Below are 26850 nucleotides of genomic sequence, written 5' to 3'. Positions count from 1 at the left end.
GACAAACCAATATTATATTATATAATATTCACATTATTGTCTGAGCGTAAAGCTCTCATTCTATCAGCTGTTCACGCTGATGAGAAAGCGTCTCCTCTCCTGTCCCTCTCATCTCCTTGTCAGCGTAACAAGTGAACACATCGCTATACAGTATGTTCCACAAATGTGCTCATTCCTGCGCTAAATATCTGATCTAAAAACATAAAACAATCGCTGCCTGACGAGCCATCTGCTTGTAGATCACATCTGTTGGCACAGCATTTTAAAACAGCGCGATCCAGTGGCAAACACTCTGTACACTGCAGTGAAAGGGTTGCCAAATTTTGCGAGAAAAATAAGCAGTCAGGTCTATGAAAATGTTACTGCATGCATTGTGCCCTAAGAAAACAGTGAGGCATGAAACCATTGCATTGTAAATGGGGTTTATATCCGAGGCAAATTTGCAACCCCAGTCCCTGGTTAGACCTTTCTACATAAATATTTACCTAATAAAAATTATCTACAAAAGGACATGCATGAAGCTCTAATCTAAACAAGTATGAAAAGATATTTATATCTGCAAAGTAACTAGTAGCCTAACTAAAGTTTTCAAATAATTGTAGTGGAGTAAAAGTGCAAGATTTGCCTCTGAGTTGTAGTGGAGTAGAAAAGTCTTACCATTATAATGTAATTATATATATCATTATAATAATAATAATAATAATAATAGAAAGACGCCCAAAGTCGCTTATAATAAGCAGACATGGCAACATAGAATAGTTGCGCAGCAGCGAGTCTGCTGTCTACGGGCCGCTCTGTGGGGGGTCTCGAGGTGTAAAGTGCTCTAGGGAGGGGGAGAGAGGGGGAGAGCGATCAATTTAGCCGAAATAAAACGGCTGGGATGGGATACATGGTATGTATTTCATATTTATAATGAGTTAAAAAAAAAAAAAAAAACGGAGATGGTTTGAAACATATATTTAGGAAAAGTCATGAAAGGGGAACTTTCTCAGAGCTTCCTGAGAGAAGTTAAGCCACTTTCAATTCTCAAAATCGGTCCCATTGATTGCTTAGTCACGGAAGTGTTAAAGAGGTGGTGCCATGGTTTTGCACTTTTTCTGTTTTTCATGTGTCTATGAGGTTGATAGATCTGCATTAAGCCCCCTGGTGGCGTTTTTATGGTGTTTTATGTCTTCTCTGACTATTTTGAGTTTCTACCTGGAGGCTGAAACCTTGAGGGTCAAACGTGCCAATAGAAAAACAGCCCTTTAGTGACATAGTAAAGTATACCCTCCCCCTCATTATCATAACACAATAGGTGTGGGCATGAGGAGGAGGAGGGACGAGGACAGGTGGGTGGTGCTAGGGTGGTGGAGGAGGTGCTAAGGTGAGAACCAGGTATACTTAATGAACTGGAGGCGTGTCCACATAAAAACATAATTTTAACAATTTCTGTATACTTTTTTGAAAAAAATCTTCCTCCTAGTGTAACCATAATACCTGATGATTATGTTTTAGGACGGGGGGAAATCGCTGAAAATCACGGCACCCCGTCTTTAAATATTGTCTTTTTAATAAGATTTTCCAGACATTATCAGAAAATATCAATTATAGTGAAAATAGCAGATCTACAAGCTCACAAAAGATCTGAGTCAAATGTACAATATCATATGTGTCTTTCAAATGCAGTGGAGTGAAAGTCATAAGCATTCAAAAATACAAATACTCATTGAAAGTATAGATATTACTTGATTACTTACGTAAATGTACTTTGTTACTGTCCACCACTCAGGCTATGGGATCTGAATGCAACTACACTGCCTTGTTGCAATGCCGAATCGTGTTTGTTTTACTGCATTGCCTATTCCTCACCTCAAGTGCCTTCAGATACATATTTCAGTGCACTGTTTAAAGTTTGAAAAGAGAACATTTATAATGCACCACCCAGCAGCCGTCTTGCTTTAGATTCAGAACAGAGTAGCACCGCCCTCTAGTGTCTCCATAATACATCAGCTCTGTGTGGAAGGGGGACATTGAGATATGGGATGATTTGCATGGTGATGTTTTGTTGAAATATTGGTCTGAACCTGCCGATGTAATCATGCATGACTTTTTTGTTTTACAGAAGGCAATTAGGATTGGATTTTAGGGACTTTTCATATACAAATACAAATACAAATCCTTTTTTGTTTGTTGCATCTATTGTTAATTATGTGTCGGTCATGACCAGCTTTATGCTCTGAAAGTGTTTTAACCCATTAAATAAAAAAAGTGTCATTTTAGTGTCATTTTAGATTATTTAGCATTGGCTTTTCAAAAATAGCAGATCTACAAGCACACATCTGCTATTTAAAAAAATAATAATATATATATATATATATGAAAGCTTTTATTTTTACACAAATTCCCTGGCACAAAACATTTTCAGATGGGGGGTCCGTGACCAAATATCATCTTGGGGGTCCTTGACACGAAAACGTTTGAGACCTACTCACTTCGAAGGCATTTGTGGAATCGACCTCAGGTCTTAATGGGTTTAAAGTCCAATTCTCCATTAAAATGTATGACTGTCACTTCATGTCACACCACGAGAGACAGTCCCAACATGTTGGTTATAGCGTGGATCTCCTGTTTGACCCCCTGACCTCTGACTTCCTGTGCGCAGGCATCCAGACAGACAGCGTGCTGTCAGCCAGGCTGCAGATCATCCGCATCTACATCAGGGAGGACGGGCGGCTGGTCATCGAGTTCAAGACCCACGCCAAATTCAGAGGTTGGTCATAATTATTTGTACCTTTGGACCATAATAGAGTAACTACAGAGCCATATCAATAGTCTTTTGTCGGCAGCGCAAAATAGCCAGTCTTTCACATCGTGAGAATGAAGCCGAACAAGCAGTCAGGAGTCCTTACAGATTCTACAGAGAAACAGCCTATCTGCCCAGGTTACTTTCAGGACACTCAGAAACCTCCATGTATGAATTTCACATGACTGTACTGGTGGGCCATGAATAATGCATTTTAGGAAGAAAGCCACAGGCCATATCAAATCTGCCCACAACCCGGGGCCCCCGAGGGGGGGCAGACGTATGGCCTGTGGCTAATGTCTGCTTTAGCTTGATATGAACACATTTATCTCATGTCTAAATGCAGAAGAGAACGTTACGATCCCGCGCAGATGCTCTAGTCTTAAAGGTTTCATGACGTTCAGTTTTACCACACGTTAAAAGTCTTTGCCATGGTCCTTCAAACGTGTATAGAAAGTTTTAACAAAAAAATCCACTCCATAGTTCCATTGCAGGTGTTTTTCTCTCACATTTCTAAAGCCTTTTCAACTGCAATGAAAAAATAAATATTTGCCTGTGGGTGTCGCTGTTGAGGGATTTTGCCTGTCAATCATTGCCTCTGCCCCGCCTCCCCCAAAGGAAAGGATAGGGGAGGGGAGGGGCAAGGAGGAGAGTGGGCGGGATTAATCGGCTGTGACCTCACTGCCGAAGGGCCAAGCTCAGATTACTTTTCAGCCTAATTATTCAGAAAACCCCAGACCACAGAATGTTCAATGTTCAGATTTTTTGGGTGTAATTGAGGTCATAAAACCCCCCAAAAAAAACATAAAAAATAAAAAAGTGAAAACGAATGTCATAGAACCTTTAAGCGTCTCAATGACAAATACCTCCATTAACCCCCCCCCTCCCATGCAGGTCAGTTTATCCCCGAACACCACACCCTGCCGGGCCACAAGTCCCACCTGATGGCCCCGGACCACCTGGGAGGCATCGAGTTTGACCTGCAGCTGCTGTGGAGCGCGCACACCTTCGACTCGCCCTACCAGCTGTGGAGAGCCACCAGCTCCTATAGCAGGTCAGTACTTTAGGTCACTAAAGTTTTTTAATCATTTTAGTGGCGTAAAAAGTACAATATTTGGCTCTGAGATGTAGTGGAGTAGAAGTAAAAGTACAGAAAATTGGAAATGCTCTAGTAAAGTAAAAGTATCTCAAACGTTTACTTAAGTACAGTACTTGATTAAATGTACTTCGTCACTTTCCACCACTGTAGGGCTAGCTTGAATGTATAGGCGGCCATAGCTGAATGGTTTAGAGAGCCCCAGCAAGACACTTTAACCCCTAACTGCTCCCCGAGCGCTGTATTAATGGCTGCTCACTGCTCCTTAATAGTTATAGGATGGCTAAATGCAGAGGGGCAAATCTCACCTATGTTTAAATATACCGTAGAGTGGCAAAAAAAAAACACCCCAAGGAGAGGGGACCAGATTAGTTATTGTATAGCATTTATCAGTTAACCCATTAAGACCCGGAACGCGTACTGTGATTTTGAGATTTTGTTGGGCTATTCAAAAATAGCAGATCTACAAGCTCATAGCGCGGCACCGAGTGCTGCGCTATGAGCTTGTAGTTCTGCTATTTTTTTTTAAATCGTGAACATTTGTGCAAATCTTTTGTATATTTATATTTTTAAAGCAAACATTTGTAACTCAAATCTTTGCTTCTGGGGATTTCACAAATGCCTTCTAAATCCTAACAGTTTTTTGGAAAAAAAACCTATGTTGTTCCAGGGACCCCCCCAGAAGCAAAGATTTGAGTTAAAAATGTGTATATATATGTATATATATTCAAAGATTTGCACATATTTTCACGATTGTTTTCCAAAAAAAATAGCAGATATACAAGCTAATAGCGCGGCACTCGGTGCCGCGCTATGAGCTTGTAGATCTGCTATTTCTTTTATCGAAAAAAATGACACACAGATGCGTTTCTCCGGTCTTAATGGGTTATAAGCCGGAAGGTGTTGGCAGGGTGTCGTTGTGTCCCTGTGGTGATTATTCTTGGTGGTTTGTTGTGTCTTAACAGGAAGGACTATTCTGGAGAGTACACGGTGTTCCTCATTCCCTGCACGGTTCAGCCCACACAGCCCTGGGTGGACCCCGGAGACAAACCGCTGTCCTGCACGGCACACGCCTCCGAGAAGTAAGTGTCCACCACACTTAGGGTTGGATTGAGGTGGGGGGATTGAGGGGGTCCCATAAAAAAGGTCATTACCAGTCAGTTTTCTGATGTGATACTGTACATCCAGGAAGGAGACATTAAAGGGATAGTTCACCCCCCAAAAAAAATGTTTTTCCTATCGATTAGTCACCCCATGGAGACTTGAATTCATGGATGTTTTTGTCGCATTCCTAAGCCAATAATTTGATGACCAGCGGACCGGTAGGCAGCGGTGCCGTTAGGAGACACAAAGCAAGATCTACAAGCTCTACAAGAGCAACCATACCGTACATACAGCCACATAACACAGTGTAGTAGCCAAGTAATCCCAATTCCCTTCATTAGGCAAGGCACGTTTATTTGTATAGCATATTTCTTCTAAGTGCTTTACATAAAACATTAAGTATTAAGACATTAACCCATTTTGGGCGGGAACCCCTATTTGTAACTATACCTTTCAGGACGAGAACCCCTTTTGGGGTTCTTGTTGCTATGTACAGTATATAGCAACATATATGTGTTGTCATTATTTAATAAATATTAGTTTTTATTAGTTTTTCAGAAAACTTAGGTCAGGATTTAGAAGGCGTTTTTAGAATCGGCCTCAAGTCTAAATGGGTTAAGAGACAGCAGTGCAGATTAGCAGTGCAATAAAACAAAGGACAAATAAGAATAACATTACGGTGATTGACAAAACCACAGTAAAAGGCAGCAGAAAACAAAGGTTTGTTTTTTATCTTTCATTTAAAAGAACTGAGAGTTGTAGCAGAACTGCAGTTTTCTTGGGAGTTTGTTCCAGATATGTGGTACATAAAAACTCAATGATGCTTCTCCACATTTAGTTCTGATTCTTGGGATGGGAAGAGGACCTGTCCCAAATGACCTGAGAGGTCCGGATGGTTCATGATGTAGCACAAGTTCAGAAATGTTCAATGCTTTATAAACCAACGGTAGAATGTGGAAATCAATTCTCTGAAAGACAGCGAGGCAGTGTAAAGATCTAACGGTCCTTTAGACACCGGGAGTGTCTAGGTTGTGCGATCAAATTTGAATTGATTTGAACTGCTGTCTGTGTCATGAGTACATCCACACAGAACGCATATTACACGGCGATAAAGCGACTTTTCCAAAGCATTTGTCGGATTGATTATTCGTCGCGCTCACAGTGTGTAAGGATCAGTCGTGGAAAAAGTACCCACATTTTTTACTTACGGTAAAAGTATCAATACTGCAGTGTAGAAATACTCTGTTACGTGTAAAAGTCCGGTAATCAAGATTTACTTGAGTTAAAGTACAAAAGTATTGCTATCAAAATATACTTAAAGTACCAAAAGTGAAAGTCTCATTGTGGAGAATGACCCATTTCACAAGTTCAAAATGTATAAACAATCTTTTGAAATAGCAGATCTACAAGCTCACAATGCGTCGCATCGCGTCGCATTGTGAGCTTGTACATCGTCTATTTTCAAAATGGCCGAAATATATATAAGGCTGAAGTGGTAAATGTATGTTTTGTGATAATAATCTAAATCTGCAAAGTAACTAGTAACTAAAGCTGTCAAATAATTGTAGTGGAGTAAAAGTACAATATTTGCCTCTGAGATGTAGTGGAGTAGAAGTAAAAGTACTGTATATGGGAAATACTCCGCATGGATGCTGGAAACCTAAACGTCTCGTCCAATCACCAACAGGTTCCTGGTTCCCATAGCGTTCCAGCAGACCAACCGTCCGGTCCCTGTGGTCTACTCCCTCAACACAGAGTTCCAGCTGTGTAACAACGAGAAGGTGTTCACCATGGACCCAGCCACCGCTGATGTCTCCATGGCTGAGATGGACTACAAGGGAGCCTTCTCCATGGGTACGTTATGCCCAAGTGGTTCTTAACCTGTGGAGCGTGTCCCAGTGGCGTGCACAGACATTGTGAGGGGCAGGTGCTCAAGTAAATTATACTCTTTTTTGTTGACTTGGTCTGCTCTTTTTTCCCTCTACACCTATACCTCTTTGCCAAAAATAGCCGATCTACAAGCCCACAACGCCTCGCGCTGCGAGGCGTTGTGGGCTTGTGGGCATTTTTTTTCTTTTTCAAAAGGGCACTTCTGGTCAAGAGGGCAAAGGGCAGGTGCTCTAGCACCACCTAGAGTCTATCTGTGCACATCCCTGGCGTGTCCCAAACATGGGCTGGGAGAAGCTTCTGACAGGCTGCACGCACTAGCTATGTGCCGCAAATGATTTCAGGGTACATCGTTTTCTCTGCAGCAGATCTGAACCGCAAACACGCGTGACACCTTCATATGTGTGTCAGGTTCAAATCTGCCGCCCCAAACAAAAGGAGCTATGGGGAAATGAACCGGAACATGAAACAACTACCCTTCTGGAAACCTAGGCTAGCGCTACAGTTATGCACATGTAGCCCCTTAGGTAAACATTAGGCAAAAATAGACAAACCTTCTAGTGAAAATATCAGTTCTGCTATTTCAGGCGAAGAGATTTGGTACAGTACAGAGGGAAAAAGTAGACTGCCAAGTACAGACACCCAACGGACGTCTACACTGGCATATGTGTGCACCCCAGACAGTTAAAAAAAAAAAGATGGTCAAATGAATATCTCTGCTGTCCGGCAGGAACCAGCTAACTCCAAAATGTTATTTTTTTAGGAAATGACAAAAACAAACAAAAAGTGGAGTTAGGAGGTTTTGTTCCTCATTGATAAGAACAGCTGAATGGACCTCCAAGCTCACAATGAGGTTGGAGGTCAAAAGGGGGTGGAGCCTAGAGTCAGCAAAACCAGCTAACTCCACCCCCCTTTGGTGGAGTTAGCTGGTTTAGCAGAAAGTTTGAGGATCCAGTGGAGTTAGCTGGTCTTGTCAGAAGCACTTTTTAATACTTTTCATTGGTTCAAATTTTTTTTATCAACACACAGACGTAAAGGGTGTTCAATAGCACTGATTTATGGAAAAAAAATGCAAAAGCGCCAAAATGGAGTTAGCTGGTTTCTGCCGGACAGCAACGAACGATATGCAATATTGAAAGCTGTCTGGGGGTGCACACAAAATCCAGAGTAGAGCCAGAAGTGTTTTAAAGAGAAACACCCCATTATGGAGTTTGTGAAGCATTATATAGTGTGCGGGTCTTCTATTCATCTTTCATACTGACTGTCTCAGCGCAAGCACCTTAGGATGCGTGCGCTCATCCGTCTCTGTTAGACTCTTTGACAGCGTCACAGAACACAGAACAAATAGAGGAAGATTGTGCCGTTCACAGGACACACACTCACAGTAATGTTTGAAGCCGGTCGAAAATCACCGGTATCACCTATCCTCCTTTCAGAGAGTGATTTGGGATGTTTTGCCGTACTCATAAAACTAGATGGATTGCGATATCAAACACTTGCCGGGTGCAGCGGCTCCAGGAAGTGAATCATGTGAAGAATGATAGCCAGCACTCACTCGCTCTGTCCATTCAGGCAGTTTTCATTTAGTTATTAGAGCAGGCTAACATGACCAAGACGGATGCGTCTCGGCCGCAAAGCCTTCCTCAGCGTATTGTACAATATTCATGTAAAAGACAGCATCGTTTAAAGTCATACTGTTCCATACATTTTATATAAGGTTGCGCTGGTATATTTCTCACAATACCCATTCCACATGAATGTGTTTTTGGACAACGTATTATTCTCTATTTTACATGTACCTTGTTTGTTGGGCATTAATTTACGAAAAACAAATAGATAAACATTTGCAATATGGAGATACAAGGTTTCTGCCCAACAGTGACGATATAATAAAGTTTATCTCCTCTCTCTCTCTCTCTCTCTCTCTCTCTCTCTCTCTCTCTCTCTCTCTCTCTCCCCACCTCTCTGCTTCCCCCTGCAGGTCAGACGCTGTATGGCAGGGTGTTGTGGAACCCGGAGCAGAACCTGAATGCAGCGTATAAGCTGCAGCTGGAGAAGGTCTATCTTTGCACGGGCAGAGATGGATATGTGCCCTTCTTTGACCCCACAGGGACCCTGTACAATGAAGGACCTCAGTACGGCTGCATACAGCCCAACAAACACCTCAAACATCGCTTCCTCCTGCTGGTAAAAACAACATTACAACAACATTTATTAGACTATATACAGTACAGGGATCAGTTTGTAGAAAAGAAAAGCCATATACTTTGTTCTACAATAAATAGCATTCAATCTACCATTTGGCCAAAATAGGGACATCGGGTTGTAAGCTTGTAGATGAACTATTTCTGCTATTTTTGGAAAATGTTTGAAAATGTATGAAGATTTTTCAACATAGAAACGATTATGCAAAATAATTGCAATTATCTCAAATAATTGCGATTTGGTGATTATGTAATTATTGTGACTGGTTAACATCCATTTTTAACAAAAATGGTGGATTGTGATGTTATCAAACATAAATAAACATATCAGACAGTCTACATTTCCCAAGAGGAATGCATGTATTAGATACAGTCTGAACAGAAGCAGGGATAAAACATTAATGGCCAGAGGGCGGATATGAGGCATGGATTTTCCAACCCCCTTCCACCCCCAGCCAATACAACCCTGTGTATATAATTATTTATATTTGACTCATAATACTAGTAGAGTGGAAAAAGCGGCACTCCAAAATAAAGGATGCAAGGCTAGATACACATTCTCATGTATTGGGAACGCTTACGCGTTTCGGCCTCAGCCTTCTTCAGAGCAGATTCAAAATAAAATAAAAATCTGCTCTGAGGAAGGCTGACTTGGGTGGTATTTGATTCAAGTTATATTTATAGCTGAGCACCCGCTGCCTAAACAAAAAAGCATCCGGAAGAAGCGCACCTGCTTTTTTTCCCCCTTCTTACCAATACTAGTATATTATTAGTGCATGGAATAATATGCTAGTTTTGGAGCATTCTGAGTATTTAGTCGTCCTCTGATTCCTCCCACAGGATCGCAAGCAGCCAGACGTGTGTGACAGATACTTCCACGACGTTCCCTTTGAGGCTCACTTCTCCTCGGACATGCCTGAGCTGCAGTCCATGGCCCCCATGCCTGGCGTGGATGGTTTCACCATGAAGGTCGACGCCCTCTACAAGGTAAACGTGTTGCTCAGCCGCTGTTACATCACTGCGCCGTCTTATGAGAGGGTCCGAAGATAAGAAGGCTTCCTACACCTCCATGCCATTGTGAAATCGCGGTGCACCACGGCCTCTTGTGGCTTATGGCCTATTGGTTTAGAACAGTGGTTCTCAAAGTAGGGTCCACGGACCCTCAGGGTTCCTTGAAGGGATTCGAAAGGGACCCTTACAGGTCTGTATAACTCTGAGAGTGTACAAATGGTACCAAATGGACCCTTACGGGTCCATTTGGTTCCATTTGTTCACTCTCAGAGTTACCGGGGTCCTTGAAATTAAAATGTTTGAGAACCACTGGTTTAGAACATTAAATCTGGCATCCCTATTTTGGGCAAATGTGTCATTTTTTTATGAAACATAAAGAACTTAAGCAGTTAAGAAAATGTCCCCCCTCTATTTTATTTTATTTTATATCTTTTTACAAATCGAACCCTCCCTATCTGTGATTGACCTAATGTACATACTGTTCCAGCTTCATTATGGTATGTGTATTTACGTATGTCCAGACTGAATGAACTGGAGACAGCCAAACCCCGCAGAGCGAGCAGAAACATCCACGATGCATCTTCGGCCAACTCTCCCTCCTGGGCAACGGTTGTGAAGAAGGGGAAAAGATTCTCTATCCCTCTGTTTTCACCTCTCCCACTTTTCAACGTTTTCTCTCCGCTTACCAGCGCAGAGCAAGCTGTTAGCGCGAAGCTACCGCTAGTTAGCAGCATGCTAACTGGAGCGTCCGGGGTTGCTAGGGGCAACCAAAGTAGCAAGCTACCGCTAGTTAGCGACATGCTAACAGTAGCGTCCGGGGTTGCTATGGACACCCTTTCACAAGAGCAACAGCTCCGTTCCAACTCCACTAGGAAACGTACTTCTACCTCGACCCCGAGAAAAGAACAAAAACGCAGCTGACTATGTTCACCGCCGTCTTCTCCTGTAACCATCCTGACCGACCGTGCCCCTTCTCCGTCGTCCAGCGGACAAATGGACACAGCTGTTCCAAATCATGACGTCACCTCTCCGGCCAACACAGTAACCTGTGACCCCCCTCCTCCCACCCCGGCCAGTGAAACTATTCCCACAGCCAAACCCCTGCTTATTCCGCTCCCAAAATACATCCTAGTGGGTGATTCTATAGTAAGACATGTAGCCATTCCAGATTGCATCACATACTCATACTCCGGTGCAAAAATCAAGGACTTGGCCACTCACATCCCAGATATTCTCCAGCGTCATCAGTCTGTCCATACTGTAATTGTGCATGTGGGAGTCAATGACATAAAATCAAAAGGTATCCAATCAGCCAACTTGCGCAAGGACTATGAGACATTAGCCAATGTAATCGAAAACCTGAAAAAAAGGTGCATTTTCTCAGGCTTAATACCAACCCTTCATAACAGGTCAGAACTATTCAGTCGCCTATTCAGCACTGACAACTGGATTCGCAATTTCTGTGTTGCCTGTGGTTACGGCTACATTGATAATTTTGACTCTGTTTGGAAGATCCCCAAGCTATTTCATGACAATATTCACTTAAACTATAAGGGGAAAAAAATACTGGCAACAAACATCACCCGCCAGCTTACTGACACTACATGACGCCAACCATCAATAAACAATACCCCCCCTCCACACCGCCATTCCCCCCCACCACACATTCCCATGGCCCCCTCTGTCATCCCTGTTCTGTTATCTCACCGACCATCTAATATTAGACATTATCTACCCCCAAAAAGATGCCTCCAGCCGCTTCCTCCGGCTTCTACTGTCGGAAGCGCCACTGGACCACATTCCTTTAGAGTAGCGCTACAAAATGCCCGCTCCATCACAAATAAATCATTTATTTGGAATGATATTTTTACTTCAAAAAAATTAGATCTTCTGTTTCTCACGGAGACATGGCAAAAAAGCGAGGATTATACCTCCCTGATCGAGCTTTGCCCAGCTGACTGTGCCTTCATGTGTGCCCCCAGGAACACGGGTCAAGTCGGGGGTGGCCTAGCAGTGGTTCACAAAAACTGCTTATTAACACGGACAGTAAACCCTGGTTCCTTCTCCTCCTTTGAGATGCAAATGGCAAAAGTTGGACGCTCCAATCCTTTTTACTGTATTTTAATTTATCGCCCTCCCGGTCCAAACAGTTCTTTTTTATCCGATTTTAGTGATTTTTTAACCTCTATTATCAAATTTGAAAGGGTCCTGATGTTAGGTGATTTTAATTATCACATTAATGATACTACTAACAGTGGTGCTGTAAATTTTTTAAGTATTACTGAATCTTTTAATTTTATTCAGCATGTGTCAGGCCCCACACACATAAAGGGAAATACTCTGGACCTTGTCTTCTCATTAGGTTTAGACATCCTCGATGTCTGCACTGAGGAACTCTCGGTGACTGATCACTATTTTATTTCTTTTAATCTGTCTTTTAACTCCAATTGTTTAATTGGTAAGAAAGAGAAGCAGTCACGTTTTTTAAATCAGTCTTCTATGGAAAAATTTGCTGCCGCTTTTGACAGCAGACTAGTTTTAGGACCGCCTTTGCAAACAGATGCTGAGAGTCTGCTAAACTCTTTTAATTCTCACTGTCTGGTCATCTTAGATAAAGTTGCCCCACTAAAAACTAGATCTGTTCCCTCTGTAAACTCCTCCCCTTGGTTGACAGAGGTGACTCGCTCTTTTAAACGGAGATGCCGAAAAGCAGAACGCCTCTGGAAAGCCACCAAGCTCCAGGCCGACCGTATTATTTTAAGAGAACTTTTAATTCAGTACAATCATTTAGTTAAGGATGTGCGAGCTTCTTATTTTGCCAATATTATCGCCTCTAGCAAGCGAAATCCCAAAATTCTTTTCAACACAATTAATAACATTGTCAGCCCTCCCCTTCCTACTGTCCCAGTCTTCTCAAATGAAGACTGTAACGATTTTCTATTATTTTTTGTAGACAAGGTTGACAAAGTCAGAGCAAACATTACCCCCTCCTCCTCTCCCCTCCCTCCCTGCCCTACTCGGCAGCCAACTATTTGCAATTTTTCCCCTATCTCCCTGCAAGAACTGACCGACCTTGTGAGGTCAATGAAATTGTCATCCTGTCCTCTAGACATTTTGCCCACACCCATGTTAAAGGACGTTTTTAACACAGTAGGCCCGTGCCTACTCTCAATTATAAACGCCTCACTGACATCTGGCAGTGTCCCAGCTAATTTTAAACAGGCAATTATCCAACCACTCCTCAAAAAACCGAATCTGGACCCATCATTACCGTCAAATTACAGGCCAATCTCCAAGTTATCTTTCATATCCAAAATTTTTGAAAAAGCAGTGGCCAGTCAGCTCAATAACCTACTAATCCAACACAATATCTCAGACAAATTTCAATCAGGTTTCCGTCAAAAGCACTCCACAGAAACAGCCCTTCTCAGAGTCACAAGCGACATAAGTATGTCATCTGATGTTGGCAACTGCTCCATCCTGGTTCTGCTAGACCTTAGTGCAGCCTTCGACACCGTAGACCACCGTATCCTGGTCGACAGGCTCAGGAAGTGGGTGGGTGTCTCTGGGAGCGCCCTAGATTGGTTCCAGTCATATCTATCACACAGGAGCTTCTCAGTGGCCGATGGTCCTTTCTCATCCAAATCCACTACACTCACATGTGGCGTTCCACAGGGTTCTGTGCTAGGTCCAATCCTGTTTGCCCTTTACCTACTTCCCCTAGGACCCATCATAAACAGCTTCATCGGTATCTCCTATCACTGTTATGCCGATGATATTCAATTATACTGTTCATTCAAACCGGATAAAATGGATATGATCACCAAATTACATGACTGTATATCTGCTATCAAGAACTGGATGGCCAGCAACTTCCTACAATTAAACGAAGAAAAAACCCAAGTTTTAATCGTTGCCCCAGATAGGGTTGCTGCTGATGTTGCCGACCGCCTTGCGTCGCTAAAAACAAATATATACCCTAATCCTAGGAATCTTGGCGTCATTTTAGATCAGGCCATGCTTTTAGATAAGCATGTAAATTCCGTCTCCCGTGCCTGCTTCTATCACCTTCGCAATATCGCCAAACTAAGACCAGTTGTTTCATACCCGGAGTTGGAAATGATCATCCATGCATTCATATCATCACGTTTAGATTACTGTAATTCCCTTTTCACCTATCTCTCAAAATCATCATTAGACGCCTGCAACTGGTCCAGAATGCTGCTGCCAGGTTACTGACCAGGTCCAGGAGATCCTGTCATATCACACCTGTCCTGGCCTCTTTGCACTGGCTCCCAGTTCATTTTAGGTGGTGTGTGTGTGTGTCTGTGTGTGTGTGTGTGTGTGTGTGTGTGTGTGTGTGTGTGTGCGCGTGTGTGTGTGTCGGGGTGTGGGAGAGTATGCATATGCGCTGTCTGGGAAACATCCGAATGGACAGACTCTATAACAAATGACAGACTTAGATAGGGACTATTCATTTCCATTTGGAGGTATAGAAGATGAGGACTTTGTAAAAAGGGATATGTATTGTGGGGAAGAAAATGTGCATAGTTTATATCACAGGTATGAAAATATAAATTATGAAACTTTTGACCTCACCGAACATAAATTATATGGGATTGAAAACGATGTGGACCCTGATAGCCATTTGTATAATAATCTAAATATCAACTGCGAGTACTACACCGATGAGCAATTTATAAGTAATATTAAGATGGAAGGAGCCTTATCAATTATACATTTTAATGGCAGAAGCCTCTATAGTAGCTTTAGTAAAATCAAAGCATACCTTAATAAATTCAATAAATTCAGTGTAATCGCAATATCAGAGACCTGGCTTAATAGCAAGAAAGGATATGAGATGGACCTGGAAGGATATGAGCTGTTTACATCTAACAGGACTAATAAAACAGGAGGAGGAGTTGCTATTTATGTTGATACAGCTCTGCAATGTAATATTGTTAAAAGCAAGACACAAAGTATAGATAATATGTTAGAATGTCTAACAATTGAAATAAAAGCAGAGAAGGCGAAAAATATAATAATTAGTTGTGTTTATAGGTGTCCAGGTACCTGTCTGGACACATTTAATAGCAAACTAGTGGCTATGCTTGGTAATTGTAATAATAATAAGATTCAAGTAGCTTGTGGAGATTTTAATATTGACCTTTTAAAAGCAAAAGGAAATAAAAAAACGACAGATTTCATCAATCATATGTATAGCAATAGTCTCTTTCCTTTGATCATCAAGCCCAGTAGGATTACAATAGACACAGCTACCTTGATAGATAATATATTTACAAATTACATTGACAGTAACATAATAGGTGGACTACTCATAAATGACATTACTGACCATCTTCCAGTTTTTGCAATCCTCCAACACTGTCTCAAGAGTAAGAGGCAATTCAGCGATGACAACTGTATAATGTATAGACTTAAAACACCGAAAGCCGTTGCAGCCCTCAAAGTGGACCTCAGCAAACAGAACTGGGAGGAGGTCTATGCAGACGCAAACCCAAATAAAGCATACGATGCCTTCCTAGACACATTAATTACACTTTATGATAAAAACTGTCCAGTCAGAAAACAGACTAATAAACACAAGAAAGTGAGCAAACCATGGATCACCAGGGGACTAGAAAATGCATGTAAAAAGAAGAATTTATTATATAAAACCTTCTTAAAAAATAGAACAAAGGAAACAGAAATTAGATATAAAACATATAAAAATAAACTAATAAATATTATAAGATCTAATAAGAAAGAGTATTATCATAAATTATTGGATCAGCATAGAACCAACATACAAGGGACATGGAGGGTATTAAATAGCATAATAAGAAAGAGCACATCAAAAGCAGAATACCCAAACTACTATGTAAACAATAATAATATAACTATAAATAATCCAAGGGAAATAGCAAATGAATTTAATCAGTATTTCGCAAATGTAGGAAAAAATCTAGCAAATGAGATTGTGGAACCAAGAGACAGGGATGGGTTGGAGGGTATTGTTCCCCGGAATCTTAATTCTATTTTTATTAGAGGTGTTGAAGTAACTGAAATACTCGAAATAGTAAAACAATTTAAGGAGAAAAAATCTGCCGACTCAACCGAGATAGATATGTCATTAGTTAAAAATATAATAGAAGATATAGTAAAACCGTTAACATATATTTGTAACCAATCATTTTTAACAGGTATTTTCCCAACTAGTATGAAGACTGCAAAGGTAATCCCGATTTTCAAAAGTGGTAATAGACACCAATTCTCCAACTATAGACCCATATCTCTGCTTTCACAATTTTCAAAAATAATAGAAAAACTATTTGTCAAAAGACTGGATCAATTCATAGAAAAAAACAATCTTCTTAGCAACCACCAGTATGGCTTTAGATCAAACAGGTCCACCTCGATGGCTGTGACGGAAATGGTGGAAGAAATTACAACAGCAATAGAGGACGGAAAATATACTGTAGGGGTGTTTATTGATCTCAAAAAAGCATTTGACACATTAGACCACTGCTTGTTATTAGATAAAATGGAGAGATATGGTGTTAGAGGGATAGCCCATTCATGGTTGAAGAGTTACCTTGATGATCGTAAACAATATGTACAGTTAAATAATATAAAATCTGAGCTAGCAAGGGTAACATATGGGGTCCCGCAGGGTTCTGTACTTGGCCCAAAGTTGTTTATTTTATACATAAATGATATCTGTAAAGTGTCTACCATATTGAGATATGTTATTTTTGCAGACGATACCAACCTGTATTGTTCTGGGGAGAGTTTGGAGCAGCTCCTGAATGTGGTAGAGGCAGAGTTGACAACACTAAAGAAGTGGTTCGATATAAATAAACTATCACTGAATTTAAGTAAAACTAAATTCATGATATTTGGCACAAGGAAAATAAATTGTAAACAAAAAATAAAAATCAATGATGTTGAGATAGAAAGAGTGTATGAAAATAAATTCTTGGGTGTAATAATTGATAGCAAATTAAACTGGAAATCTCATATAGATAATGTAAAAATAAAAATGTCTAAAATTATTGCAATATTATACAAAACCAAACATATTCTGAATCAGAAGACACTGTATATATTATATTGTTCTCTAATAGTTCCATATATTACTTATTGTGTGGAAATATGGGGGAACACTTATAAAACTAATACAAACCCAATATTCATATTACAGAAGAGAGCTATAAGAATAATAACTAGAACAGATTACTATGAACCAACTAATACACTTTTTATCAAATTAAATACCCTAAAATTTGAGGATCTAGTTAACTTAAAAACAGTGCTAATAGCATACAAGGCGCACAATAAGCAACTCCCAATCTGCATTCAGGGGCTGTTTGAAGCTAGGGAAACCAGGTATTGGTTGAGGGGAGCAAATATGCTTAAAATAAATAAGGCCAGAACAAATATAAAAAAACAATGTGTTTCTGCAAAAGCAATTCAAATATGGAATAACTGTGAAAATAATTTAAAAATATGTAGTTCTATTGGCAAATTTAAGAAAATGTACAAAACTAAAATGGTAATGAAATATATTAATATAATATGATAGGATAATTACATACGTTGCTACAGTAAATATAGTGATGTGGAATTGATGATTAAGCAATTATTTGAAGTATAGAAGTATTATCAATGATTGATATGTAATTCATTTTCTGTTTTATATCGTTTGGAAGTATTATGTATGGATGTATGTATTTGTATGTGTGTGTATATACATATATATATATATATATGTATATGTGTGTATGTGTGTATGTGTATGTATGTATGTATGTATGTATATATATATATATGTGTGTACTGTATGTAGATAGATATGTATATATATATTTAGATTTATACAGCAAAGAAATATTTTCTTTTTCAATGATTAAGTATAAAAAAATGATTTTCTGTTTTTAAATATTATTCAATGCAAGAAGGGTAGGCGCTATAAGCTTTTAGCTTCAGCCTACGCCTTTTCGGTCAAGCAGTTTTGTTCTGCTTTGTTTATGGTTTAATTGTTTTGTTATTGTATGAAATGCCATATGTATGTATGGTTGTACTGACCGAAATAAACTTTAACTAACTAACTAACTAATACATTTTAAGATTCTTGTAATCACACACAGAACCCTCCATGGCCAGGCACCTCCATATTTATGTGACCTGCTCCAACCTTATGTGCCCAGAAGGTCTCTGAGATCCTCATCTCAAGCCCTGCTGGTTGTTCCTCCCACAAAACTAAAAACTAAAGGCGATCGAGCCTTTGCTAGTTTTGCACCTAGGCTATGGAATGACCTACCCTTCCACCTAAAAACTGTGGCCTCTGAGGACCTTTTTAAAAAACTTTTAAAGACTCACCTATTCAAACAGGCCTTTATATAGCCTTTTATGTCTACCAATCTTTGTGAGCTTGTGCTGTAACATAATCCTGTATTGATTTCTTGATTTTTACCAGCTGACTGGTAAAATACTGATTGTTTTATTTTATCTGTTTATGTTATTACTGATATGTTATGCTTTTATATGTTGTGAAGCACTTTGTGACTCTGATGTCTGTGAAAGGCGCTCTACAAATAAAATTTACTTACTTACTTACTTACTTAGATATCTTAGATTTTTGCCTATCCCAAGCATTTCACTTTTTTTCTCCCTCTTCTTTTCTTTTTCTCCTCCTGAAAACAACAAAAACAACGATGCTCGCACAAAAAACTAATTTCATCCACTTCTTTAACCCATTTTGGACGGGAATGTACAGTATATAGCAACACACATTTGTTGTAATTTTTGAATAAATATTTGAAGTTTTTCAGAAAACTTAAAAAAATGTAAGTCAGGATTTAGAAGGCGTTTTTAGAATCGGTCTAAATGGGTTAAACCTGTAAACCTGTGACGTGACAATAACGTTTGATTCCCATTCCGATCGCCAGGTGGAGGCGGGCCACCAGTGGTACCTGCAGGTGATCTACGTGATCGGCCCCGAGTCGCGCTCCAGCCCCAGGATCCAGCGCTCGCTCACCTACGAGCTGGGCCCCCACCACCACCACCAGCAGCGCCAGCAGCGGGCCCGGCGCGACCTGGTGGACCGCAGCGGGCGCCTCACCCTGGACGAGTCGCTCATCTACGACAACGAGGGCGACCAGGTGAAGAACGGCACCAACATGAAGACGCTGCGCCTGGAGACCCCCGCCGCCGCCGCCACCTTCAACCCCCACCTGGGCAGCTCGGTGGGCGGCGGGGTGGCCGCGCTCACGCTGCTGGTCCTCGTCCTGCTGGCGTCCTGCTTCGCGTTCCGGCGCTGCAAGGCCATGGACAAGAAGAAGGCTCCCAAGGTCAGTGGTGGTTTTTACAGCAACCCATTAACCCATTTAAGGTGGCCATACACTACGAGATAATCGGGCTAAAAAACAACCCTCCCGAGTATCGGGGGGGCGTGTCTACCCCAGCCTAGATCGGGGGCGAATCTCGGGCATAAACATCGTCTAGTGTGAGGGTTGAAAGATCCAATCTGAACCCTACCGAGTTGCTCACAAGACGATCGGGGCCACTCCGATCACGTTCAAAATAGTTTGATATTTCGAGTGAAAACCCCTCCCCTCGGGTGAACCCCCCCCCCTTTTTTTGTCATCATCAAAACCATTTAAACATTTTTTTTATATTTATCTGGATCGCTACTGAACACCTGGCGCGGGTCGGATCGAGAGAAATACGGCCGCTGTTCCAACACCGCAATGACACACACACACACACACACACACACACACACACACACACACACACACACACACACACACACACACACACACACACACCACAGTTTATGTAGGATGGACAATCATGTGCAGCTGCGGTGGATCCATGTTTTATATTAAAATACATTATTTTGATAATTATTTTCATTTTAAAATATGGACTGACAGTCCTATAGGCTATTATTATAGCTATATGTCCATAGAGAATATATCCCCACCTGAAAGATGCTTATTAAACTTTATAGTTTGCCTGGTACCATGCCATGCTTCATCTTGCCGCGTCTAAAATTATATTCCTTGGCTTGCAAACAGCCAAAACGTGTGTAGCCGATGAAACACAACGGCTTTGCATTGATGACACCAGGTATAAGAAACTCATGAGCGCACTGGCCAATACAAACTAATAGGCGAGTGCGCTCTGGTCTATGGCTCTGGTGCGCAATTTCCGAACGCACTGCTGCTGTCCAATGTGTCCATATTCATCTTTAAATGCCCTGTTTTCAGCACTGTCTGTCACATATCTTTTATACTCTTTATACTTTTGGATAGTGTCATTTCTCTTGTTAACTAGCAGATTAATGTTTAGCGATCTCAAGCAGTCTGTCTCTCTCCATAAGTAGCAGCTGCAATCCATCCAGTAACGACCAATTTATGCTTCGACGTACAACGGTCAGTGCATGGTGGGAAAAGTACTCAGATATTTTACCTAAGTAAAAGTATCAATACTGCAATATAGAAATACTCCGTTACAAATAAAAGTCCGGAATTCAAAATTTACTTGAGTAAAAGCACAAAAGTATTAGTATCAAAATGTACTTAAAGTACCAAAAGTAAAAGTACTAATGTTTGAAAATAGCAGATCTACAAGCTCACAATGTGTTGCGATGCGATGCATTGTGAGCTTGTAGATCGGCTATTTTCAAATAGCCTATATAGGCCTATAAAATAGGGCTAAAGTGGTTAATGTATGTTTTATAATATAATAATTGATAATAGCAAAGTAACTGGTAACTAAAGTTTTCAAATTATTGTAGTAGGCTACACATTTTTTACCGTTGGGGTGTAGAAGTATAATACAATAGTACTGAAAATTGGCAATACTCCAGTAAAGTAAAAATACCTAAAAATTGTACTTAAGTACAGTACTTGAGTACATGTACTTTATACTTTACACCACTGACAACGGTGTTGCGCCCCGAATATATTCAATCTGCGCTGCAGTGTGAGCTTGTGGATTTGCAAAGCGATCCTGATGAATCATGCTTAATAATGTGACGTTGTAGTCTATATCTGGCATTGGCAGAAGTGGTATATAATGAGAATAAAAGTAAAATCATTCAAATTATTGAATGATTATAATGAGGACGGTAGGCTTTGCTAGCCTACATGGTCAGTCCTGGGGGGGACGCGGGGGGGGGGGGGGGGGGCGTTTATTATGCCACCTAATAGCTTACATTTTAATTCATTCTCTGTGAGAGTATCACAAATGTGTGCCAAATATAAGGCGTTCTGTCTTGACTCTTGGAGTTCCAGTACATTTGTTAACTATACATTTCCTTTCATTATGTTCTGGCCCGCCATCTAATGCTTTAGAAAAAAAGTTAGTTAGTTCTTAAATCCATGAAAAAAAAAGATTATTTTTCGTCGCACAATGGTTTCGAGTGGTTATTAGCTGTAGAATACAACTTTAGACGTATTTATGATTCTGACGTTTTCAATCTACGAGAGTTGTAGGGTTCACCCCCCCATGGACACAGGGACTTTCTGCACTATGCCCCGTAGACACTCCAAACATGTACAAATTGAGAATAAAGGTGCTTACCCCCATACCGCAAATGTAAACTATCGCTACGGGGTAGTAGTTTAATGTAATAATCCATATTTTTCAATAAAGAGGTGTTTTAATGCCGTCTGTGGCCGATTCTGTCGGAAGTTTCTAATGGGCAGTAGTGACGCGCCCATCTGGTGAAACCCGGAATTACACTCAATGTAAACAGGAAGAAAACGAGGGTGAAAAAATGGCGTTCGGCCACAGACGGCATTAAAACACTTCTTTATTGAAAGATATAGATTATTACATTAAACTACTACCCCGTAGCGAGAGTTAACATTTGGAGCGTGGGAATAAGCATCTCTATTTTCAATTTGTACATGTTTGGAGTGTCTTCGGGGTATAGTACTGAAAGTCCCTGTCTCCATGGGGGGTAAACCCACTCTCGTAGATTGAAAACGTCATAATCATAAATACGTCTACCAGAGTTGTATTCTACAGCTAATGCGATATATAAGACCACAAGTAGCCTACCGCGAATGAGACGCGTTGTGAGCTTGTAGATCTGCTCTGACGCGGTGCACTGTCTGTCTGTCTGTCTGTCTGTCTGTCTGTCTGTCTGTCTGTCTGTCTGTCTGTCTGTCTGACTGTCTGCGCGCGCTGCGCTGCTCAGGAGCGCAGCTGGCTGTCGGAGAAAAACACTGAAATGACATATGAAAATGTACGGATTGTAATGTGTAACTTTATTTAATATCAAAATAATATAGGCTACTGATATAATATCTTATATAATTATAATTATTAATAATTCATAATTATTATTTTTTAAATATAATTTTCTATTTATTATTGCTGTTCGGGCAAGCCCGAGAATCTGGATAGAATCTTGTAGTGTGAGACGTCCCCGATTTTTTTTAATCGTGTAGTGTGTGCATGTTAAGATAATCTGATAAGAGAATCTTGAAACATTATCTTGTAGTGTGTGATGATACCCGATTTTAAAATCGTTCATATTAAGATTATCTCGTAGTGTATTGCCACCTTAAGACCGGGAAAGCATCTGTCATTTTAGATTTCAACCATTATTTTATACTTTGGCTATTAAAAAATAGAAGATCTACAAGCTCCCACCCCCCACTGTCTGGGGGGTGGGGGAGGGTCTGGTCTATCCACCAGAGAAAAGATTTTGTAACCGCGATCGGCCATTTCGTTCCGGTCGCAAAAAAAAGAGGAAAAAAAGAGAAAGGAGTGTTTTTCTAAAACTCATAAAGAAGGAGTGGACGGGAGTGTCATTTTTTTGGGATGATGTCACATCCGTCCATTCCCTCTTTCAGGGTCCTAGGACAATTCCTACGTTTTTTGGTTGAAAAGACAGAGATCTCCATCAATGGAGTAAATGTACTATGTTACTTTCCTCCACTGCCCCAGGTTTACGAGGAGTACCCGCTGAACACCAAGGTGGAGGTGTGTCTGGACAAGTGCGTGGAGAAGAACTTCAGCACCAAGCACTGCACGGTGAGGAACGTCAACGTGTTCAACCGCACCCGAGAGGACAACACCGCCACGTCCAACGGCAAGGTCAACAGCGGCAGGACCAAGGTCAAGCAGGTCAACCTGGAGGTCAAACTTCACAACAACCTCCATGACGGTACTGAGGTCTGAGCCCGGAACCCTACCAACTAATCCAGAAGCCCCGCCCCCTGAGCCCGTAGCCCCTCCCTGTAAGCCAGGAGCACCGCCCCCGACGCCCAACTCTGCTGTGTGTATGTCATTCCCAAGCCTTTTTTTTGCGAGGGAGGGGCGTTTGTTTTGTGTCACACAACATCCTGTGTTAGGGGCCGTGTCCACAGAAAGTGTTTTTTTGAGCGACAGAGCGCTTTGGATATCATGTCCATAGATGACACTGAGCGAGACGCGTCTGCACAATTATTGTGTGTGTGTGTCTCTCCAACCTTCTGCATAGGAAAGCGACATTGATGAGCTGCGCTCGTATCCCAAAAGTTGAACTATTTTCTGCCCAGAGTGCTCCCTGCAAGAAACGCTGGATGTCCTGAGAGCTGAAACCCGATGCTGGGCCGTGGGGCAGAGCAGCACTCCAGCGTGTATTTACCATAGAAATGCACGGCAGAAAGGCGCTGGCAACTCAGAAAAAGCTTTCTGTGGACATGGCCCCATATGTGCAAGGTTTTACAACAGATGAGGGACTTCTTAAATCACAAGCAAGTCACGGTGACAGCAAGGCCTCGAGGCGCAGTGAGGCGCGCGAAGCGGTCGACAGGTTATCACGTGAACCAAAATAAGCGCTCCCTCCGTGTTGATCGCAGCGATGCGGGGCATGGTTTCTTTGTGGTTTGGTCTTGGGAATAGCATACACGCCACTCTACTACTACTGTACTTCGTGTCTCCACACTGGCCAGGACGTTGGAGAGAGAAAAAAAAAAATCAACATTTTTTCTTTTTTAAATGAAAGGTATTTTGTAAAAGAAAGTTTGTACTTACGGAATGAGATGTTGTTTTAATGTATTTTTATACTCAGTCTAAAGGGGGAAAAGGGAATAACGGCATGTGATGTGCAGCCAGCTATGCAGCGTTGAAATCATTTCACAACTGGGCTACCTCAGGAACCCACACACCCACTTGACTGTCAGCACATCAGCCACAACAACAACAACAACAAGAACAACAAAAAACAACAGCAGCAACCGGTCCAATCTGACTGAATTATGAGTCATACCGTCGCTGTCGGGTGTAAATCCAAAACAGTTCATTTTCAGGACATGAAAAAAAAAACAGAACCTGTGTTCCAATGGATCTGGTGTAGTTATCATTTAGTCACAAGCTCTTAGCACAGACAGACTGAAACACTTTCAACATGACCTGCCTATATTTTGGGCATGACATTGTAGGTGAAAATCTAGTATCTTACACTTGCAGATTGGCTATTTTCGCTACTTTTACACTACACTGTCATACGAAGAAGTAGGGCGTTAATTTACAAAAGAAAAACATAAAAAGATTCAATATGAATTACAAGGTTTATGCCCAGCAGCGATGACATCAAAGTTGCAAGAGTGTTTTTGTATTTTCCATTTGAATGGTCCATCACGTCTAATGACAGGTAGCTCAGACACTGTCCATTGTTCACCATGTTATTTCACTGCTTAAATGTCAATACTGTAAAGCTCAATTTATCGTTGCCGTCAGGTGGAAACCTTGTCCAAAACCGTTACTTTTCAGGAAACGGAAAGAAAAAGAACCTGTGTTGTTCCAATGGTTATGAATAGTTAATACTTTTAATTGGTTAAACATTCATAAAACCCTGCAAATAGACGTTCACTTTCACATTCAAATGTTTTCGTAAATGGTGAAACTAGTCGATCTACAAGCGTTGTAAAGCGTTGTGAGCTTATACTGTAGATTGGCTATTTTCGTATTTTTTGTGTGACACTCTTGACGAAGTAGGCATTGATTTGAAATTCTAAAATGTTGAAATACAGAGATACAAGGTTTGCTCTCGCTTGCCGACAACAGACGTTAACAAGCGACACTGTCATGCAACGGAGTTTACATGAGGCATAACATGACCACTATGAAAGTATTATAGCACGACCCCACAGAGTATTGGTTTTGCCCGAGGCCAAGGAAAGGATTGATATATATATTACAAATGATATCTATTCAAGTGCAATTACGTCATATCTTCCGTTTATCCTTCCCTCACATTTATGTTTCACAAATGTATACTTCAAGCCTTAATTTGTTCTGGACCGATATTGTTAACGATGTGCGAGCGAGCAACCATGTTGTTTTCCTAAACAGCTGCCAATATTAAGTGCCATGCAGTATTTCTTCTTCATGACTTTTAATAAGTCCACACATTTCACTCAGTGTTTTTTATTTTGTATTTTCAACCGCGTAAAGATTTCCCTTTTGATCATTAACTTCACCAAAACGCTACACCAGAAATGCAGTGTGCACTTTGAACACATCTATGTGTAGGGGTTGAGACCCCATCCCACTCTTAACATAGAATGTTTAAGCCTAATTTATTCATAGTCATACAATGGTGCAAGGCTATTATAGTTAACTGAATCTACCCAAATAACCCAAACTAGAATTGTGTTTACAAAATCTAAAAGTTTTAGTCTTTGTCAATTTATTTCATACCTAAGCCCAGTACTTTTGGGTGGATATGAAATCTTCCATTTTATTAGCTGTGCTTTATATAATAACTCAAGCCAAACTATTTTTTAAAACTATAATAGCCTTGCAACCGTGTCCCATGCCAAAAATATCAGATTCAACAAGCTCACAACGCATCGTGATGTTTTGCTTGTTTGCAGCTCTGCTATTTCCGGCGCAGGACACCTTCGTGCGACGAAGCATAAATTAGGCATTAGCCTTATAACGACTCTAAAGAGAAAGCTTATTTTTTATCAATATGTTAATTATTTTCTAAGATGTGTGACTACTGTATGCCTTCATTCTGCCAAAAAGACACGTTAGATTTGTTCCTATCTTTGTATATATACACGAGTTCAGCACCAGTTCATCACTCTTGTGGCTGAAAAAAAAAAATCATTTGTCTTTTGCATTATATGCTATTATGTTAGCCTTCATTACATACTATGTACGGCTCGTCTACTGTTCTTACCCATTGTCTGTCAAGGATAATGCTAATGTAGCTTTTACATTAGCGTGTGGTTCAAGAGAGCTGCAGCATGACATCTAGCATCCCACAGCACTGAATGTCCTGCACTTTGACTTCATCCATCTCTCTCTCTCTCTCTCTCTCTCTCTCTCTCTCCCTCTCCCTCTCTCTCTCTCTCACCACTGACTGAACGGCGTGCCTATCAAGGGACATGGGAATGGGAAGTCTGGGATATAACAGTATATTTTTGGTGCTATCATTTTGTGAAAATTAACTACAATGCTATCATCGGTATGATGCCTGTATTTGGTGCCTTTTTTTTTTAGTAATAAAAAAATGTTAAAAAAATAATAATTGTGTGTCTTTTTACCTGTACAGTGTATAGATAACGGTCTAGTCTTTCATTAAGACCAGAGGAACTCTTCCATTTGTTTCAACATGTCTCTCTGCTACCAGCATCAGGACAAAGATGTTTGTATCTGGGGGCCCAGGAGACATCAGTGAGTCTGACACAGAGACCAACTTGCTGACGAGCATTATTCTGGACAAAGCTGTCCAGAAAGAAGGC

General features: G+C 40.9%; 1 protein-coding gene across 1 annotated transcript in view; it reads left to right on the top strand.

Moving 5' to 3' along the window:
* Positions 1–26611, top strand: part of fras1 (Fraser extracellular matrix complex subunit 1) — a 255511-nt gene extending 228900 nt beyond the window's left edge. The window contains exons 68-75 of the mRNA XM_084054742.1: positions 2645–2752; positions 3680–3839; positions 4847–4963; positions 6673–6839; positions 8854–9059; positions 9917–10063; positions 19039–19440; positions 23060–26611. Coding sequence (XP_083910868.1) covers positions 2645–2752; positions 3680–3839; positions 4847–4963; positions 6673–6839; positions 8854–9059; positions 9917–10063; positions 19039–19440; positions 23060–23293 — 1541 coding nt within the window. The 3' untranslated portion in view covers positions 23294–26611. The remainder of the gene's footprint in view (positions 1–2644; positions 2753–3679; positions 3840–4846; positions 4964–6672; positions 6840–8853; positions 9060–9916; positions 10064–19038; positions 19441–23059) is intronic.
* The last annotated feature ends 239 nt before the right edge of the window (positions 26612–26850 follow it).

This window comes from Gymnoscopelus microlampas, assembly GCF_963454915.1.
Source record: "Gymnoscopelus microlampas genome assembly, chromosome: 4".
In the NCBI taxonomy this organism is placed as follows: domain Eukaryota; kingdom Metazoa; phylum Chordata; class Actinopteri; order Myctophiformes; family Myctophidae; genus Gymnoscopelus; species Gymnoscopelus microlampas.
The sequence above is the reverse complement of the archived record's forward strand: the minus strand, read 5'-3'. Positions and strand labels throughout refer to the sequence as shown.